Here is a 19,884-nt window from a genome sequence, read left to right as displayed (position 1 = left end):
AGATGGAGAGGAAGTGGTGGAGGTGGTGGTGACGTTGACACCGGCTGAAGGGGAAGAAAAAGAAGAGATTATGTGAGTGAGTGAATGTGTGAGTGTGTGTGAGTGTGTGAGTGTGTGTGTGTGTGAGTGTGTGAGTGAATGAATGTGTGAGTGTGTGTGAGTGTGTGAGTGTGTGTGAGTGTGTGAGTGAGTGTGTGTGTGAGTGAGTGTGTGAGTGTGTGTGAGTGTGTGTGAGTGTGTGAGTGAGTGAATATGTGAGTGTGAGTGAGTGAATGTGTGAGTGTGTGTATGTGAGTGAATGTGTGAGTGTGTGTGAGTGTGTGAGTGAGTGTATGACTGTATATGGGTAGCGGTATTGTAGTTAGCGCTACATCGCGCTATGAACCCGGGGAGGGAGTGAGAAGGAGGGAGTGAGGAGGAGGGAGGGGAACTTCACCTCGCCTGCTGTCGGCCGTCACTATGGAGAATGACTTCACGAACAGCGCTACCACCGAGTGTCTGGAAGAGAGAGACAGGGAGATCCAGGCTGGGTTTGGATGCAGGCTCTATCTACCGCCCCTCTCTCTCTCTCTCCACCCCTCTCTCTCGTTTGTTTCTTTTTATTTCACTTTTTAAATTATAATTTTTCTATCTACGTGACTTTAGTGAAAGAACCAAAGAATATTCACCCACTCAATCACTCACCCACTCACTAAACAGCTCACCCACCCACTCAATAATTCACTCCCCCACTCGCCCTCCCTCCCACTCACTCACTAAATAACTCATCCGCTCACCCACACTCACTCACCCACCCACCAAATCTCTCTCCACCCTCTTTCTATCTCCCTCACCTGGGATCTCTGAGTGAGAATCCCTCCACACCAAACACCTCCCCCAGGGGGTCCCCGCCACACCTCACCAGGTACGGCCTCTCTACATCGTAAAGTTGTCTCCGCTTGATGTATTGTCCCACGTAGTGGTACGCCTACGTGGGACGTACACACACACATGCACACACACACGCATGCATGCACACACACGAGTGGGTGACTGAGTGGGTGAGTAGGTGGGTGGGTGAGTGAGTGGGTGAGTGAGTGGATGAGTTAGTGAGTGGGTGGTTGAGTGATTGAGTGGGTGAGTGGGTGGGTAGGTGAGTGAGTGGGTGGTTGAGTGATTGAGTGGGTGAGTGGGTGGGTAGGTGAGTGAGTAGGTGAGTGAGTGGGTGTGTGGATCAGTGAGAGAATCAGTGAGTGAGTGGGTGGATCAGTGATTTAGTGGCATGGGCGGAAGAGATGGACTAGTCAGTGAGTGGATGGGTTAGAGGGTGAGTGGATGGGTTAGAGGGTGAGTAGAGTGAGTGGTTGGGTGAGTGAGTGGATGAGTGAGTGGTTGGATGAGTGAGTGTTAGTGTGTGGGTAAATGGAGTGGGTGAGTGGTTGGGTGAGTGGGTGGCTGAGTAGGTCAATGAATGAGTGGGTGGACGAGTGGTTGGGTGAGTGGGTGGGTGAGTGTAACGTCTGTACTATGTTGAACTTCTTTCGCACCGCACGTAGCCATCTGTGATAATCCTGCAAATCCAAATTATACAGCAGGTGTCTGGGTCGCGATAGAATCCACGACCTCCTGTACACCAGACGAGGTAGTCAACATCTCCTAGCCACCCTGATAATGATGATGGTGGGTCCCACGACCTCCTGTACACCAGGCGAGGTAGTCAACATCTCCTAGCCACGCAGATGATGATGGTGTTGGTGGCCGTGATGGGACCCACCTGCTCCCACGTGAATGTGTCGCCCTCGACACCGACCGACTGCAGCAGACGAAGCATTGCAGGCACCGGCTTCAGCTGCGTCCCAGCGGACAGAGGCATCACGGAGCCACATGTCATCACTCACACAGACACAAAGGTCCCCCGTGTAGCCTCGGCAGGCTATAGGGGCAAGTGCTGTTAGCGAAGAGAAGCACCTATCAAGGCTGCCGGCACTGTGGCACATGAGGGGGTGGGTGGCCAGCACCACGCCGAACCGCCTTTGTCTCCCCAGTGGCTTTGTTTACTACGACACACCGCTACACCAGCTACTCTTTTGAGTCAACCTAGGGGAGGCCCAGGACCGATTGTAGTGTATAGTAGTGTATATTACATTGTAGTGTATAGTAGTGCATTGTGTATAGTAGCGTATAGTACTGTAGTTTATAGTAGTGTAGGGTATAGTGTAGTGTATAGTAATGTAGTGCATAGTAGTGTAGTGTATAGTAATTGTAGTGTATAGTTGTGTATAGTGTACAGTGTATAGTTGTGTAGTGTATAGTAATGTAGTGTATAGTTGTGTATAGTGTACAGTGTATAGTTGTGAAGTGTATAGTAATGTAGTGTATAGTTGTGTATAGTATAGTGTACAGTGTATAGTGTACAGTGTATAGTAGTGTATAGTATAGCGTACAGTGTATAGTATAGTGTACAGTGTATAGTATAGTGTACAGTGTATAGTGTGCAGTGTATAGTGTACAGTGTATTCATAATAAAGGTTTTTGGGTTAGATCGCGTTTATTTATAAATGTGTCGTAACCCTCCACCACCCGACACGGCCAATCAGCAAAAAAAGTGTCACGTTGACAAAAGACAAATAATTCACTACTTCAGCCCACCGGTGTGTTGAAGAGTTAATCCACATTTACAGTTTGAGTACGACGTTTCGCTGGTAAATACATCCAGCATCATCAAGCAATTCGCCAGAATGGTAAAGCCCTCGCTTGCTCCCGGTTTTTATATAGAGCAGCAGGGTGACGTCATCACTTAACTCATATCAGGTGCAGCGATTAGAGGCGGAGGGGGGGGTATTGTAATTATATAATCGATTAGTAATCAGTCATTGTTTATGATTAGTAATGAGTTGTAGATTAGTAATTATTTAAATGTAATGTGTATTATTTAATAATACGCTTCCAGGCCACACTATATAAAAAACCGGGAGCAAGCGAGGGCTTTACCATTCTGGCGAATTGCTTGATGATGCTGGATGTATTTACCAGCGAAACGTCGTACTCAAACTGTAAATGTGGATTAACTCTTCAACACACCGGTGGGCTGAAGTAGTGAATTATTTGTCTTTTGTCAACGTGACACTTTTTTTGCTGATTGGCCGTGTCGGGAGGTGGAGGGTTACGACAAATTTATAAATAAACGTGATCTAACCCAAAAAACTTTATTATGAATAATATTGGTCGCGAAAGCCTACGTGTTAAACTGTACAGTGTATAGTATAGCGTACAGTGTATAGTAGTGTACAGTGTATAGTAGTACACAGAGCACCGGTGAGCCCCCCTAAAAGCGACTCACCAGAATGTTCCTGTGAGCTCCAGCAGCGGCCAGAGACAACCTGGAGTCACCGGCACTCATCACGGCAGCGGCCAGAGACAACCTGGAGTCACCGGCACTCATCACGGCAGCTGTGAGACAGCAGGAAGACAGCGACACTCGTCACGGCAGCTGTGGAGACAGCAGGAAAACAGCGACACTCGTCACGGCAGCTGTGGAGACAGCAGGAAGACAGCGACACTCGTCACGGCAGCTGTAGAGACAGCAGGAAGACAGCGACACTCGTCACGGCAGCTGTGAGACAGCAGGAAGACAGCGACACTCGTCACGGCAGCTGTGAGACGGCAGGAAGACTGCGACACTCGTCACGGCAGCTGCGGAAACAGCAGGAAGACAGCGACACTCGTCACGGCAGCTGTAGAGACAGCAGGAAGACAGCGACACTCGTCACGGCAGCTGTGGAGACAGCAGGAAGACAGCGACACTCGTCACCGCAGCTGTAGAGACAGCAGGAAGGCAGCGACACTCGTCACGGCAGCTGTAGAGACAGCATGAAGACAGCGACACTCGTCACGGCAGCTGTGAGACAGCAGGAAGACAGTGACACTCGTCACGGTAGCTGTGGAGACAGCAGGAAGACAGCGACACTCGTCACCGCAGCTGTGAGACAGCAGGAAGACAGCGACACTCGTCACGGCAGCTGTGAGACAGCAGAAAGACAGCGACACTCGTCACGGCAGCTGTGAGACAGCAGGAAGACAGCGACACTCGTCACGGCAGCTGTGGAGACAGCAGGAAGACAGCGACACTCGTCACTGTGTGTGTACACTATGTGTGTACATTGTGTGTGTAAACTGTGTGTACACTGTGTGTGTCTACACTGTGTATGTGTACACTGTGTGTGTGTACATTGTGTGTGTACACTGTATACACTGTGTGTGTGTAGTGTGTGAACACTGTGTATGTACAGTGTGTACACTGTGTGTGTGTACACTGTGTGTACACTGTATGTGTACATTGTGTGTGTACACTGTGTGTGTACACTGTATGTGTAAACTGTGTGTGTGTACATTGTGTGTGTGTGTGTACACTGTGTATACACTGTGTGTGTGTGTAGTGTGTTAACACTGTGTATGTACACTGTGTGTGTGTACACTGTGTGTGTGTACACTGTTTGTGTCCGCATTAAACCGAACCCCCGGCAAGGCCATCTACTTAATGACGAGAGAAAATTCACACGAAATGTCCTTTTCAATGAAGTCTTCCAGATGTAAATTGATACAAGCTTTTAATGAAGAAATAAAATCATCTAACTCAAAACACAACACAATTCAAAGATGTTTCATTTTAAAACTTCAAAACGGAGCATGGGGTACTTGCGTGAATGCGTCCTTCGTGTGCAAATGTTGTGACTTTCCTGGCCTGAAGGCCGTCAATGTGTTGGGCCATTATTGGTGCACAGCGTCTCAACAGCAGCAGTGGGGTTTGCTTCAACCGATGGTTACGAACATCCAGACGTGAATCAGCAAGGAGCATTTCTAGTCCTAGTTAGACAAAATCTACGTCAACACGTAAGACAAAACTACAATTCGTGTTGTAGAGAATGTATCTCCTCCTATACGTTTAACTTTCAAGTGGTATGCCTTGTAACTGATGAATGATCCGAGTGTGCTCCCTATTTCAAAGTCAATGAGTTGCTCCAGAGGCAGACGCTTCGTGAAACACAAAAGTACCCTTTGACCTGTATCACAAGAACAACGGGTCTCACCTGAGTTCTCTGTACAGGTTACTTCCAAAACACACACACACTTTGTCCTAACATCACTTAATCAATGTGTGACCCTCAGACAAAATGTTACATGTACGCGCACAATCAGACAAGTATTCATTCTAAATTATTGACGGGCATATTAACATTGATTACTGCAGCGATATTGACTGCATCACGTTACATCGTATTAACAAGAAGTTATTTTACAAATACGCACCGTCTGCTTAACAGTGTATGTACAACGTACTATTGTTGCATCATTCAAAACGAGTAGGCCGTTGCATGCTGGGGTCTGGGTCAAAATGTAGCAAATTCTAAACATTACGCTACAAATAATAGATCACGGCACTTCGATGGCAACACAAGCAATCGTCATCAGGTGGGACAAGCACAGCAGCAAGAAGAAGAAACTGCTGGAGTAGGCGCCTACTACTTCAGCAATTTCTCTTGCTGTGGTTGTCCCACCTGATGACGATTGCTTGTGTTGTGATCTAAACGCCGTGATCTGTTATGTTTCTACCCACGTGGTGACTTTACCGAAATAACTCAAGAGTGTGGATTCCTGCAGTCACGAAAGCTTCGAAATCAAGATTGCCTACAAACTACACAACTGAGATGACGCATCAATCATCGCCCCCTACTGACAGTCTCTTGCCCACATGCAGGCCGGTGCAGGGCCACCACTCCGTGCCACACAGGGGCAGCTGCTACTTGGGGATGCTCTTCGAGCGTCTCAGACGAGATACAAAACTCCGAGTTGCCGAGGCGATTAAGCGAGCAAAGCGTAAACGCAATTATCATGAGAACATCGTGAATGCTTGGGAGCTTATTGTCTCTCGCTCCTGGTGAGAGATTGACCCAACCCACAGGTCCACAAAGACTGGCCGCTCTTACTCTGCAGGTTGAACCTAGGAAATGAGTGTTCAACTTCATATTCTTGTCATTAAAGGCCTGTGACAAAGGTGCATCTATTGTAGCGACATCGTCTCTGGCTTACACATCTACCGGGTCTCCACTTGACTTTGTATTGTCTCGGAGGAAGTCCACCCACACCTCCACTTCCACAAACTGCTGGGAGTTGCCTCGCTCTGCCTCACAGTCAGAATTCTCCTCTTGCTTCACGTTACCTCCATCAATGTGAAGGTCCCATTTTGGAGTTGAATCTTCATCTTCACATTTCACCATCACTTCTTCCCTCTTCACCATCACTTCTTCCCTCTTCACCATTACCTCTTCATATTTCACCTCGATAACTTTAAAAGTGTCCAAGCTGGGATTTTCTTCCGGTTCATGTTTCATGAGGGATGGGCTCATGGTGGCACTTTGACTTTCACAAGCCGATTTCAGACTCCACTCCTTGTGGATCTTCTGATGCTTCTGTGTTCTCTGGTGTACTTGAAGATGTGGTTGCTGTGCAAACGTTATCCCGCACGGAGTGCACCTGAAGGGTTTCTCTCCCGTGTGTGTTCTCTGGTGTACTTGAAGATTTGATGAATCTGCAAATGCCTTCCCACTGTTGTATATATAGGTGTTATGAAAATTGATGAAAATAATGAAAATTAAATGAAATTTGAGATTTGCATAATTTATCCGAAATTATGTTAATTAGTGTAATTATGTGCATAAATTATGCTGATTCGAGAGATAATCGTATTAATTTATGCGAGTGGGCGTGGTTATGATAATGCAGGTCGTTATGGATTATCAGGTCGAGCCTCGGTGACGAGGATTGTGTTATGAATTGGAATAACGCAATTAATCGTATGCAGTGACGCAGGCGTTGTGAGCGTGAATGAGAGAGAGACGATTCGACTCTGCTCTTCAATTCCGTATTATCGATAAGGATACGATTACTCTCGATTGAACATTACGGATTATGTGTGTTATGGATCATGTGGTGATAGTGTGCTTATGATAGGTCCCCAGGATTCAGATCTCATACGCAGAACAATATTATGCAGAATTTCAGGAAGAATCACACACAAACCTTCTGCTTTAATCAATTTTATTTCTAGCTAACTTATATATGAAAAACTCAATCTCGGGATTTGGAATTTCAACACAGCGTTAACACGATACCATCACGATTGCGTTGTTTCACCTCGATAGCGGCACCTGTGGTTAATTCCCGACGCGTAACGCAATCGATCGGTTGTTGAGAGAGAGATTAAAAACATGCGAACTATTCTATCAAACCTTAACTTTATAATATGCAAACTCGTATGCTTGAATTGTTACACAACACGGCACTTGGTCTTTGATTCGTATCCAATCCTTAATACATTCTGATATGCGAAGTTATTATGCTTGAAATCGTCAGCACAGTACCACGTTGATGTTCGTTCATTGATTCATAACGATTATGAATTTAAAGCGTTCGACTGTAATACTTCTAATTGCCTTATCAACACCACTCGATGGCCACAATGCTTCGTTACTTGAATTGTCACACAAAACAGCATTCGGTCACTGATCATGCGCGGCCCTTAATGCAATTATTGTCACGTTGTTAACAATAGGATGACTGATTATTATGCAACGCTACTCGTTGACAGGGCACTCCAACCAGTATTATTCTTGGAGGCACAAATATGCGTTTGAATTCGTTATTTCATTCGTGGATACCGGCAAGATTATGCAGACAGACAAATATTAACGAACGACTCAAGTATTCCTAATCAACTTCTCAACGCGACTCAATGGGTGGCGATGTTTCCTTTTGAGATCCTTATCTCGGGCCAATCTTTTAATTGATTGTGGCCAGACCCCTGACAGGGAACCGGTTGAACCCGCTCTTCAACCCCGCGAGCGGCGCTCCGTGGTGAGGAGCCAAGAATTAATCCTTGTTAATGGGTCAGTTGGTAATTTATGCGGTTAGAAGTACAGCCCCAGCACAATATTACAGAGAAAAATTATGAACACTCTTAAAAACGATGGATTATTCACTCGGTCGTTGCGATGTTTCCACAATCACGGATGGTTCAATGGCTTGAGGTTTTTAGGCTTTGTTAATGACCCGTGTGTGTGTGTGTTGAATGGTGTGAGTGGTGAAAGAGTAGGCCAATGTTCGGAATCGATTCTTTGCGTCAAGCAGACGTCTGGTTTGTGTGTAGTGGGGGGCAGTGTATCATACGTATCAGTTGATTCTTCTTTCAGTAGTTGGTTCGGACTCGACGGACGTTGGTGAACGAGTAGATGCGTTGTTGTAGCTGAGATGACCGTCTGGTAGACGGCGTTAGAAGCACGCCCGCAGCGGCGCGCTGGTGCTGATGGCTGGTGCTGATGGCACGCTGGTGGCGCGCGCTTCCTCTCCTTGAAGACGCGCGAACGCGCCCGTGCTGGTTCGCTGATAGCAGTTTCTCTCCACTGCTGGCTGAGCTGCTGCACGCTCTTGCTTGGCGTTGCTGGCCGCGCTCTTTCTCCTTGAAGATGCGCGAACGCGCCCGTGCTGATTCGCTGACAGCAGTTTCCTCCACTGCTGGATGAGCTACGCCGGCGCGCGCTCTTTCCGCTGCTGTAGTAGCTGACGCTGCGCTCGCGAGCGACAGGTCAAGTTTTTCTTCTGCTGAGTTGAGTTGAGATGAGTCTTCTTCTGTTGAGCTGAGTTGAGATGAGTCTTCTTCTGTTGAGCTGAGTTGAGATGAGTCTTCTTCTGTTGAGCTGCCCCCGAGGGCTGATGAGTTGGCCCCGAGGGCTGATGAGCTGGTTTCAATGCTGAAACGGCTCCTTTTTATGCCAAAAATCTCTCCCCTTCTCGGCTCCCCCTCACGAGGTGGAGCTATCTTTGATCTGATCGTATGTCGGTGGGGGGGGTTCGTGTGTCGGTGGTGGGGGGGGTTCGTGTGTCAGTGTGTATGTTTGTGTGTGTGTCATTTATGACACGGTCCTGTTCGGGTCTTTCCTCAAGCCATAAACATCAAGACAACAGACACCTCGATTCATCTCGGTGGCGTCTGGTTGTCTGATCCCTCCACCCAAAGAGAGGGGCGGGTTCCCCCCCCCCTTTTCCGTTCACGTTCCGACGCACAAAGAAATGGTTAAGATTTTTTTTAAGTTTAACATTTCACATCACAGTTGGTATCTTATCATACACAGTTATGATCCTGCTTGTGATTGATAGTATTTGATTTATTTCCAAGTGAAGATGCTCTTCCGAGCGTATGCATTTTATCACGTGCTGCAGGGAAAGACAAAGGTGGCCGGGATCTTCCCATCTCTCTATACTTTGCAAATATCATTTCGACTCCATGTTCGCCACGACTCGTGTTTGTAACTACGTCCTCCCGACACCTCTCGGTTTACCGAGGTTCGAATTGTTATGATGGAATTATTAAAAAGAAAAATAATTTTCATCCTGAGTTTAAGAGGTCTGTTTCCAGATTGTTGGAATCCATATCCCTTGGTTCTGTAAGGTTCTATAATGGAATATCGTTTAAGGTTAACACATTATTATTAATGTTATTTTGCAATTTCTTTAAAACTTGTTTGTCTGGTTGCCGTGTGTGGGGTGGGGTGTGTCTCCTCATCAAACCCGGCTGGCTTTTCCAGATGGCCCCTTGTGATAAGGTGTAATTCCTGCTTCTCCGCGCTGTGAGAGAGACAAAGATGGTCGGGGTTGCTTGGGATATTGTTTAAACTCTTTCGTAAGTTTGCCCGTTCGCCTCATTCCTTCTCGATAACCTTTGATGTGACTCGGTATTTTGTCTCCAAGCTTTGCTTTAACAGTAAAAGTATTAAAGGTGAAAATCATTTGATAGCGAATTAATTATTGGATAATAATTCACTGATGTGTCTGGTGGCCTGTTCTTAATTGGAGTGAGCGTTAGGATCGCTACTTTTATCTTATTCTTGTTGTTGCCTTTTAATTTTTGTTGTTGTTGTTTTACTGGAAAATAAGGAAAAGAATATGTATACGATTTACCCTGTTGGCGTCTGGTGTCTGCTCTCTTGGTGTTCTGACCTCGGAGGGACCTTTCCTAAGGGGCCCATCAAACTCTTGTTCATCTGGAGATTTTCGCCGATAGCTGTTACATCCTCGCCTTGAGAGTTTTATTATTTCTTTATTCTTTAATGGTCTGTTTATGACCGACATCTGGTTTTTCGTGTTTCTGGCTTACTGGTTTGATTCATTAAAAAAAATATATATATTGTTTGTCACGAAAGAAAGGAAAAAGAAATCTAGGTGTATGCATCCGTAAATATTCTTATGGATATTAATTGTGGAAAAAGGGCCGTATACAACACCACACACACTGCACTTGAAGGGTTTCTCTCCTGTGTGAGTTCTCTGGTGTTCTACAAGATTAGACTGTGCAAACGCCGTCCCACACACAGTGCACTTGAAGGGTTTGTCTCCCGTGTGTGTTCTCTGGTGTATTACAAGAGCAGATGAATGTGCAAACGCCTTCCCACACACACTGCACTTGAAGGGTTTCTCTCCCGTGTGTGTTCTCTGGTGTATTACAAGAGTAGATGAATGTGCAAACGGATACCCACACACACTGCACTTGAAGGGTTTCTCTCCCGTGTGTGTTCTCTGGTGTTCTACAAGATTAGATGACTGTGCAAACGCCTTCCCACACACACTGCACTTGAAGGGTTTCTCTCCCGTGTGTGTTCTCTGGTGTATTACAAGAGCAGATGAACGTGGAAACGCCTTCCCACACAGACTGCACCTGAAGGGTTTCTCTCCCGTGTGTTCTCTGGTGTTCTACTAGAGTAGATGAATGTGCAAACGCCATCCCACACACACTGCACTTGAAGGGTTTCTCTCCTGTGTGAGTTCTCTTGTGCCGTGTGAAATTTCCAGTACGATCCGTGCTGTATGCACACCGGTCGCATTGTTGCCTTGTCCTACCGAGCTGCGCTGAGTGCATTTGCTCCATCAGACCAATTCTGCAGAGGAAGCGTCAGAAGAAGCGTCAGCTGCAGACAGAAAAAAATAATATCCACACCATCTACACGTCAGTATCGAGGCACAGAGGAAAGCATATATACACAGTAACACGTGACTTACACGTCTATACTTATTCATATAATCATGATATAGTGGAAAAGTGTCCCAAATTCATCACACGGGCTGTTATGGCACACAATGAGAGGGCAAATGGTTATAAACATGCCTGGAAGCCCTCGTATCTTCAAAATGAATGTTCACCAAAAACTCCGAGCACACAATTTCAGCTGTCTGGCAACAAAAGGAATATTTATGAAAGCTAAATTCAGCTGACATAGCAAAGGGTGTTTAAATAATACTGTTTGTGTTATGAAGAAATGCATAAATTAATGTTCAATCACAACTTAGAGGTGTGAAGCCAGGCACAGATGTCCTTGAATGCTGGGATGAACAGATCCGACTTCAGCTGCACGTGTGTGCTGTGTTAACTTCCTGACTCCATTCTTATAAAGAGTTGCAGAGGAAAACAAAAAGAAACTATTGTTTTGATATAACCTCCGTGCTCAATAGAGTTAATAGACTTTACTGCAAACACAAACTTGACACTGTCACACACTCAGAGGCGGAGCCAGGATTTTCAGGTAAGGGGGGAAACCCCTCCAGCAATGAAAAATGATAGGAGTTGTTAGTAAGTAAGGAGTTGTTGGTAAGGAGTTGTTAGTAAGTAAGGAGTTGTTAGTAAGGAGTTGTTAGTGAGGAGTTGTTAGTAAGGAGTTGTCAGTAAGGAGTTGTTAGTAAGGAGTTGTTAGTAAGTAAGGAGTTGTTAGTAAGGAGTTGTTAGTAAGTAATGACTTGTCCCTTACTTTTTATTCGACGCGTGTGATCGGCATTGCACTCGCTGAAGGTGTTTGCCTTCAGGGAAGTCGTGTACTGTATACGCAACTGCGCAAAATTCTGTGAGCCACTTATAACTGCTTTGCCGTTACTTATTGCCAATTATGGACTCGGACTGTTGTACTCTCATAGAGTCCCTGGCACGTAATAATATGCCACACGGTGGCAGTGGGGGTCGCAAAATGCTGATTTATCTATATATATGAAAGGGAAATGTGTGGATACATGTGTCTGTTCGAAATGTTTAGCATACTTCCCAACGTGCCACACACTTGAAATTTGGCATGTGGGTATGTTCCATACTGTACACAATGTAAAAAATGTAAAAAGTATTTTGTATTTTTTTTTTGGGGGGGGGGGGGGAAATGACCATGAAGTGTCTGCCGTCAACCCGCAACACCTCTGAGTCAAGCGCTCTGCAATGCTTAGAGCTGTTAACAGCGTGCCGGGAGATTTTAGTTGGCGCTTCGCTCCTGGCCGATGAAGCCATTGGCTTCTCGGAGTTCAACACACATCCTCCGTGCGAAGAACGGGTAGAACTGCTATCTAAAATATGAAGCAGAACATTCCATCTGTTTGTTTGTGCGAAGCAGCAAAAACCTCTCCAACGCTGAGCTCTGGCGTCGTGAAAATTTGCACGGCTGACGCTGTCTGTAATTTCTAAGTGAACGTGACTATTTTCAGCTCGCCACGTCATTATTCCCTTCCCCGAGTGGCCAAAATCGACCTTACGTAGAAGTGCGTTAGGGTTGAATTTCCTTGAGTGAAAACATCCGATTTAGGTAAATTTATTTGTTTCGGCTTTTTTCTTTCTTGCAAGCATCAATTTTTTCCAGGGTTTTTCAGTGAAATAGAAGGGAATGTGAAGTTAATCCAAGACAAGAATCCAAGTCCCGGGCGAAGCTGGGTAGTGAAGCTCGTTACTAATAAACCTCAATGATCCTATCAAAATGAGGGATTTCTATCGGATCGTTGGGGAAGCACGTGCCACCCTACCCCCCACTGGCTCCACCACTGTCACACACTGGCATGGTTCACAGGTGGTGGTGTGTCCAGACCCACGCCTGGCCACCTTCACCTGCTCAGTAGTAATGCTTCCTCACTCCACCAAGTAGTTGAGGATCAATCAACACAGCCGAGGCTGCGTGTCTCTCTCCCCGTGGTCGTGTGGATTTCCTTCCCGATCCCCCGGTTTCCCCTCTACATGTAGAGAATGAACACCGCCAAGCGTCTAGAGTGAACACCGCCACGCGTCTAGAGTGAACACCGCCACGCGTCTAGAGTGAACACCACCAAACGTCTAGAGTGAACACCACCAAGTGTCTAGAGTGAACACCACCAAGCGTCTAGAGCAGTGGTTCTTAACCTGGGTTCGATCGAACCCCAGGGGTTCGGTGAGTCGATCTCAGGGGTTCGGCAGAGCCCCCGCCACGGAGGTCCGGACACACTTGAATTATTGTGTAAATTTGTGATGACACACACGGCCCGCTTGGCCATCACTGGCTGCAGATGATCATGCTACACTGCTTGGCCAATCAGCGCTGCGGGGAATTTAGTGCGTACTCAGTAGTCAACGTGTGACTGTTGTTGTCGTACGTCGTGTGATTTCTTTAATATTTTATCCATACTATGTTGGGCAAAAGAAGAAAGTGGTCGGACGAATATGTACAACATGGATTCTCATGTATCACGGAACGTGATGGGAGTGAGCGTCCTATCTGCATGATTTGCAACGCCAAGTTGAGCAACTCTAGTCTTGCACCGGCAAAACTAAAGGAACACTTCTTGAAGCTGCATGGAGACGGGGAATACAAGAACACAACACTTGCTGAATTCAGGGTGAAGAGAGCCAGATTCGATGAAAGGGCCACTCTGCCTGCTCTTGGATTTGTACCTGTTAACAAACCGATCCTGACAGCATCGTACGAAGTTGCTTACCTGATCGCAAAGCAGGGCAAGCCACACACCATTGGTGAAACACTTGTGAAACCAGCTGCATTAAAGATGGCGAATCTGATACTCGGAACAGCGGCCGAAGGTAAATTATCCCAAATTCCCCTTTCAAATGACACCGTCAGTGACAGAATAGAAGACATGAGTAAAGACATCTTGGCTCAAGTAGTCGCGGATCTGATTTCAAGCCCGGCAAAATTCAGCCTTCAACTCGACGAAACCACAGACGTTTCTGATCTAAGCCAGCTTGCTGTTTTTGTACGCTATGTGAAAGACGACATGATAAAAGAAGAGTTTTTATTTTGTAAGCCTCTTACAACAACAACAACGAAGGCAGCCGATGTGAAGAAGCTTGTGGATGACTTCTTCAGAGACAACAATCTTTCATGGGATATGGTTTCTGCAGTTTGTACGGACGGAGCTCCAGTCATGCTGGGAAGAAAGTCTGGTTTTGGTGCGCTAGTAAAGGCCGATGCACCACACATCATTGTGACGCATTGTATTCTGCACAGGCATGCGTTGGCAACAAAAACCTTACCTCCAAAAATGGCAGAAGTATTAAAAACTGTGGTGGAATGTGTGAACTATGTGCGAAAAAGTGCTCTGAGGCACCGCATCTTCAGTGAGCTGTGTAAAGAAATGGGCTCTGAATTTGAGGTACTTCTGCTCCATTCTAATATTCGGTGGTTATCCCGGGGACAGGTGCTGAATCGTGTTTTTGCCATGCGTGTGGAATTAGCCCTGTTTTTGCAAGAGCACCAACACTGCCATGCAGATTGCTTCAAAAATCCTGAGTTCATTCTCATTTTAGCGTACATGGCTGATATATTCGCAGCTCTCAATCATCTCAATCAGCAGATGCAGGGTGGTGGAGTCAATATCATGGAAGCGGAAGAACACCTGAAGGCTTTTTAAAAAAAGCTACCGTTATGGAAACGACGAACAGAGAACAATAACTTCGCAAACTTCCCGCTTCTGGACGACTGTGCAAGTAAGATCGAAGATGTGTCTGGAATCGGAGATATTTCTGTATCCACGGAACTGAAGCAAACAATTGCCACGCACTTAGATGAGCTTGCAAAGTCTCTCGACGGATATTTCCCTACAAGAGAGTCATATCCAGCATGGGTGAGACAGCCGTTCACGTTTGCTGTTGAAACAGCAGATGTCAATGATGAATTCCTCGACGAAATCATTGAAATTCAGCAGAGCCAGGTTCAACAGCAACTCTTCAGAACAACAACGCTCTCAACGTTTTGGTGTCGACAAATGAACAAGTATCCAGTTATTGCTAAGAAAGCCCTGGATTTTTTTACACCATTTGTTACAACATATCTTTGTGAGCAATCCTTTTCGAGGATGCTGGACATAAAAACGAAGAAAAGGAACAGACTTTGCTGTGAAAATGACATGAGAGTGGCACTTGCCAAGGTGAAGCCACGCATATCTGAACTGATCTCTCAAAGGCAACAGCAGAAGTCACATTGATTTCCAGGTATGTAATTTGTTGTGAGTTTATGCATTGTGTTGGTTTTATTCTTTGAACAAGGTAATGTTCATGCACGGCTCATTTTGTGTACCAGTAAAAAACATATCTACGTCTTGAATTTGAAAAAAAATCACATTTTATTTTTCACTAAAGAGGGGTTCGGTGAATGCGCATATGAAACTGGTGGGGTTCGGTACCTCCAACAAGGTTAAGAACCACTGGTCTAGAGTGAACACCACCACGTGTCTAGAGTGAACACCACTAAGCGTCTAGAGTGAACACCACTACGTGTCTAGAGTGAACACCACCACGTGTCTAGAGTGAACACCGCCACGCATCTAGAGAATGAACACCGCCACGCGTCTAGAGTGAACACCGCCACGCGTCTAGAGTGAACACCACTACGCGTCTAGAGTGAACACCGCCACGCATCTAGAGTGAACACCGCCACGTGTCTAGAGTGAACACCACCACGTGTCTAGAGTGAACACCGCCACGTGTCTAGAGTGAACACCACCACGCTGTTGACAAGCCCCACCTTGTTGATATTGTTGTTGTTGTGGGCAGGTTGCTTCTGTAAACAAGGGCGGTACAGCAGCTCAACGTGGGCGTGGCCTGGTACAAAATAAAAAAAAACTGTGAATATTTAAAACAAAACAAAGTTACAAAGTAGCGAGCCAGGTGAAGAGAAATGAAAACTTAAGATGCTCTTTGGTTCTTTCGGTAAAGTCACGTAGGGAAATTTAATTAATTAATAGTTTCAGTTTCATTTATTTGGTATAGACCTGTGAGCCATTCGGCTCTTGAATTGGGTGCAACCACAACAAACAAAAAACATGAACAAGAAAACATCTTGAAGTGACTATGTGTGACTGTGCAAACATAAAATCCAGGGAAAAACAGCAAAATATTCCACAAAAAGCACCGTACACCAACGCTGTGTGCACATAGCATGCGACGTTTCAATTGCAACACAAGCAATCATCAGGTACAAATGCAAGAGAAAACAAACCTAGTAAACTTAGAAATGTAATGCAATACAACACAGAGTCGGCCAACATAACAGTCAACACCCCACCTGGTTGATAACGTTCTTCCAAAGGTTGCTCAATTTGAAAGAGAGACAAAAGACAGACACGGAGACACACAGAGAGAGATATAACACAGAGAAACACAGAGAGATACACACATACAGTGAGGGAAAAAAGTATTTGATCCCCTGCTGATTTTGTACGTTTGCCCACTGACAAAGAAATGATCAGTCTAATTTTAATGGTAGGTTTATTTGAACAGTGAGAGACAGAATAACAAAAAAAATCCAGATAAACGCATGTCAAAAACGTTATAAATTGATTTGCATTTTAATGAGGGAAAAAAGTATTTGACCCCTCTGCAAAACATGATTTAGTACTTGGTGGCAAAACCCTTGTTGGCAATAACAGAGGTCAGACGTTTCTTGTAGTTGGCCACCAGGTTTGCACACATCTCAGGAGGGATTTTGTCCCACTCCTCTGTGCAGATCTTCTCCAAGTCATTAAGGTTTCGAGGCTGACGTTTGGAAACTCGAACCTTCAGCTCCCTCCACAGATTTTCTATGGGATTAAGGTCTGGAGACTGGCTAGGCCACTCCAGGACCTTAATGTACTTCTTCTCGAGCCACTCCTTTGTTGCCTTGGCCCTGTGTTTTGGGTCATTGTCATGCTGGAATACCCATCCACGACCCATTTTCAATGCCCTGGCTGAGGGAAGGAGTTTCTCACCCAAAATTTGACGGTACATGGCCCCGTCCATCGTCCCTTTGATGCGGTGAAGTTGTCCTGTCCCCTCAGCAGAAAAACACCCTCAAAGCATAATGTTTCCACCTCCATGTTTGACGGTGGGGATGGTGTTCTTGGGGTCATAGGCAGCATTCCTCCTCCTCCAAACACAGCGAGTTGAGTTGATGCCAAAGAGCTCCATTTTGGTCTCATCCGACCAAAACACTTTCACCCAGTTGTCCTCTGAATCATTCAGATGTTCATTGGCAAACTTCAGACGGGCATGTATATGTGCTTTCTTGAGCAGGGGGACCTTGCGGGTGCTGCAGGATTTCAGTCCTTCACGGTGAAGCGTGTTATCAATTGTTTTCTTGGTGACTATGGTCCCAGCTGCCTTGAGATCTTTGACAAGATCCTCCCGTGTAGTTCTGGGCTGATTCTTCACCGTTCTCATGATCATTGCAACTTCACGAGGTGAGATCTTGCATGGAACCCCAGGCCGAAGGAGATTGACAGTTTTTTTGTGTTTCTTCCATTTGCGAATGATCGCACCAACTGTTGTCACCTTCTCACCAAGCTGCTTGGCAATGGTCTTGTAGCCCATTCCAGCCTTGTGTCGGTCTACAATCTTGTCCCTGACATCCTTGGAGAGCTCTTTGGTCTTGGCCATGGTGGAGAGTTTGGAATCTGATTGATTGATTGCTTCTGTGGACAGGTGTCTTTTAGACAGGTAACAAGCTGAGATTAGGAGCACTCCCTTTAAGAGTGTGCTCCTAATCTCAGCTCGTTACCTGTATAAAAGACACCTGGGAGCCAGAAATCTTTCTGATTGAGAGGGGGTCAAATACTTATTTCCCTCATTAAAATGCGAATCAATTTATAACATTTTTGACATGCGTTTTTCTGGATTTTCTTGTTGTTATTCTGTCTCTCACTGTTCAAATAAACCTAACATTAAAATTATAGACTGATCATTTCCTTGTCAGTGGGCAAACGTACAAAATCAGCAGGGGATCAAATACTTTTTTCCCTCACTGTACGCACAGAGAAACAACGCCTCTGTGTTGAGGCCTTAAATAGAGAGAGAGAGGCAGAGAGAGAGAGAGGGGAGGGGTGTAGAGAAATCCGCGAGTCAATGCAAGGCCGTAGCCATGGAGTCAACATTGGGGGGGAACAAATCTACCAGGGGGTCTGGGGTCCCCCCCCCCCAGAAAAAAATCTAAATTTGAAAACTAATTTCCTGACATTTCCTAAAATATTGAAAAATTTCACTAACACATGGGATGGAATGTTTTTGTTATTTGATACAATCATGTATAATATTGTATTGTATTACATTGCTCTGTTTTTACTTTTTAACTTTTCTTGTTTCATAGTATATAATGGCAGAGATTAGGGATTCATAAAGTACAACACAATCATATAAACACAAATCTACGCATTGTTATATGAAGACAAGTCCACATTTTGTGGCCAAGGTTTAGCAAATTGTTTTTATTAACATAGCATAGCAATTATTATTTAAAAAATATATATTTTTATAGCAATATATTGGGGGGGCATTTTGACCATATTTGATTATTGTGGGGGGATATGTCCCCCACCAATATATATTATAATTATTATAACATATTATAATTATTATAATATATTATAATTACGGCCTTGTGTCAATAAGAGATTTGGAACTTTGGTGACTGCAGTAAATAATAATAACACGAGGACACGCAGAGAGAGAGAAAGCACACTTATATTCTTGATTATTTCGGTAAAGTCACCACCATGTAGAAGGGAAACAATAAAATAAAAAATATATAAAACAATAAAATTATCACGACATTTCGACTGCAACACAATCATCATCAGGTGTGAAAACCACAGCAAGAAAAACCACAGCAAGAACATTTTCTTGCAGTCGAAACGTCGTGACAATTTTATTGTTTCATATTTTTATTATTTTATATTTTTATTATTTTATTGTTTCCCTTCTACGTGGTGACTTTACCGAAAGAACCAAGAATATGAATCCCTGCAGTCACGAAAGCTTTAAATCAAAAGCACACTTAATCAAACAAACTGAGTAAAACTTGGAAATGTAATGCAATGCAACACAGAGAGTCGGTCAACACACAATAAACGCATAGCCTGGTAGATTACTTTCTTACAAAGATTGCTCAACTAAGCGAGATAATTGAAGCAAACGCGATCAGGCGAGGGCAGGAGGCAAGGCCCCGCGTGGCTAGGCCCCGCGTTGTAAAGTTCCAACCTGGACATCGATTCCCATGCTCGCTGCTACTCAACTGACATCCCTACGAGAGAGAGCGAGGCTCTACCTTGGTAAACAACAACCACCACCACAACCACCACGACCACCACCACAACCGCGATGAGAATTTCTCACCTCGGATTTCAGTTCATGCGCGGAGCGGCAGATTTCTGTTACCTCGTGACGTCACGCAGCAGCAGGAGGTGACGTCACTTGCGTGGTACAAGAACACTCCCCTCCCGCAATGAGCGGGTCTTAATTTAAATAAATTATGTTAATGAGCCGGCCCATACGTGGAGGGATGTGGCGTGGGTGCTGAACCCGTCGCAATAAACTCGCGACGGTCGACACGAACACATTATGTTAATGAGCCGCCAGTCACCGGGCGTAGCTTTGCCCAAATAAGGATTGTACTTGAACAGATAACGGAAGTGACCCAGGCAGAGGTGACGTCACGCTCAAGGGCGCGGTAGACGGGGTGGGGTGAATACCTTGGTGACATGACGTCACTAGCGAGGGACACCTCCCCCTGGCGTTTCACGCCGATGAGGTGATGCTGA

At 45.3% G+C, this 19,884-nt stretch overlaps 1 protein-coding gene across 1 annotated transcript; it reads right to left on the bottom strand.

Moving 5' to 3' along the window:
- Positions 1–829: 829 nt before the first annotated feature.
- Positions 830–19,515, bottom strand: LOC142912371 (E3 ubiquitin-protein ligase Mdm2-like). Its single transcript, XM_076060535.1, has 6 exons — positions 19,460–19,515; positions 15,840–15,916; positions 10,902–10,964; positions 3,320–3,429; positions 1,754–1,828; positions 830–967 (listed from the first exon to the last, which is right to left on the bottom strand). Exons 4-6 carry the CDS (start codon positions 3,419–3,421, stop codon positions 830–832), a joined length of 315 nt encoding a protein of 104 aa, XP_075916650.1. The 5' UTR covers positions 3,422–3,429; positions 10,902–10,964; positions 15,840–15,916; positions 19,460–19,515.
- Between the last annotated feature and the right edge of the window lie 369 nt (positions 19,516–19,884).

The sequence above is a fragment of the Petromyzon marinus genome, unplaced genomic scaffold, assembly GCF_048934315.1.
Source record: "Petromyzon marinus isolate PM22_M1 ecotype Great Lakes invasive population unplaced genomic scaffold, UKy_Petmar_22M1.pri1.0 PM_G_Scaffold_2, whole genome shotgun sequence".
Taxonomy (NCBI): domain Eukaryota; kingdom Metazoa; phylum Chordata; class Hyperoartia; order Petromyzontiformes; family Petromyzontidae; genus Petromyzon; species Petromyzon marinus.
The sequence above is the reverse complement of the archived record's forward strand: the minus strand, read 5'-3'. Positions and strand labels throughout refer to the sequence as shown.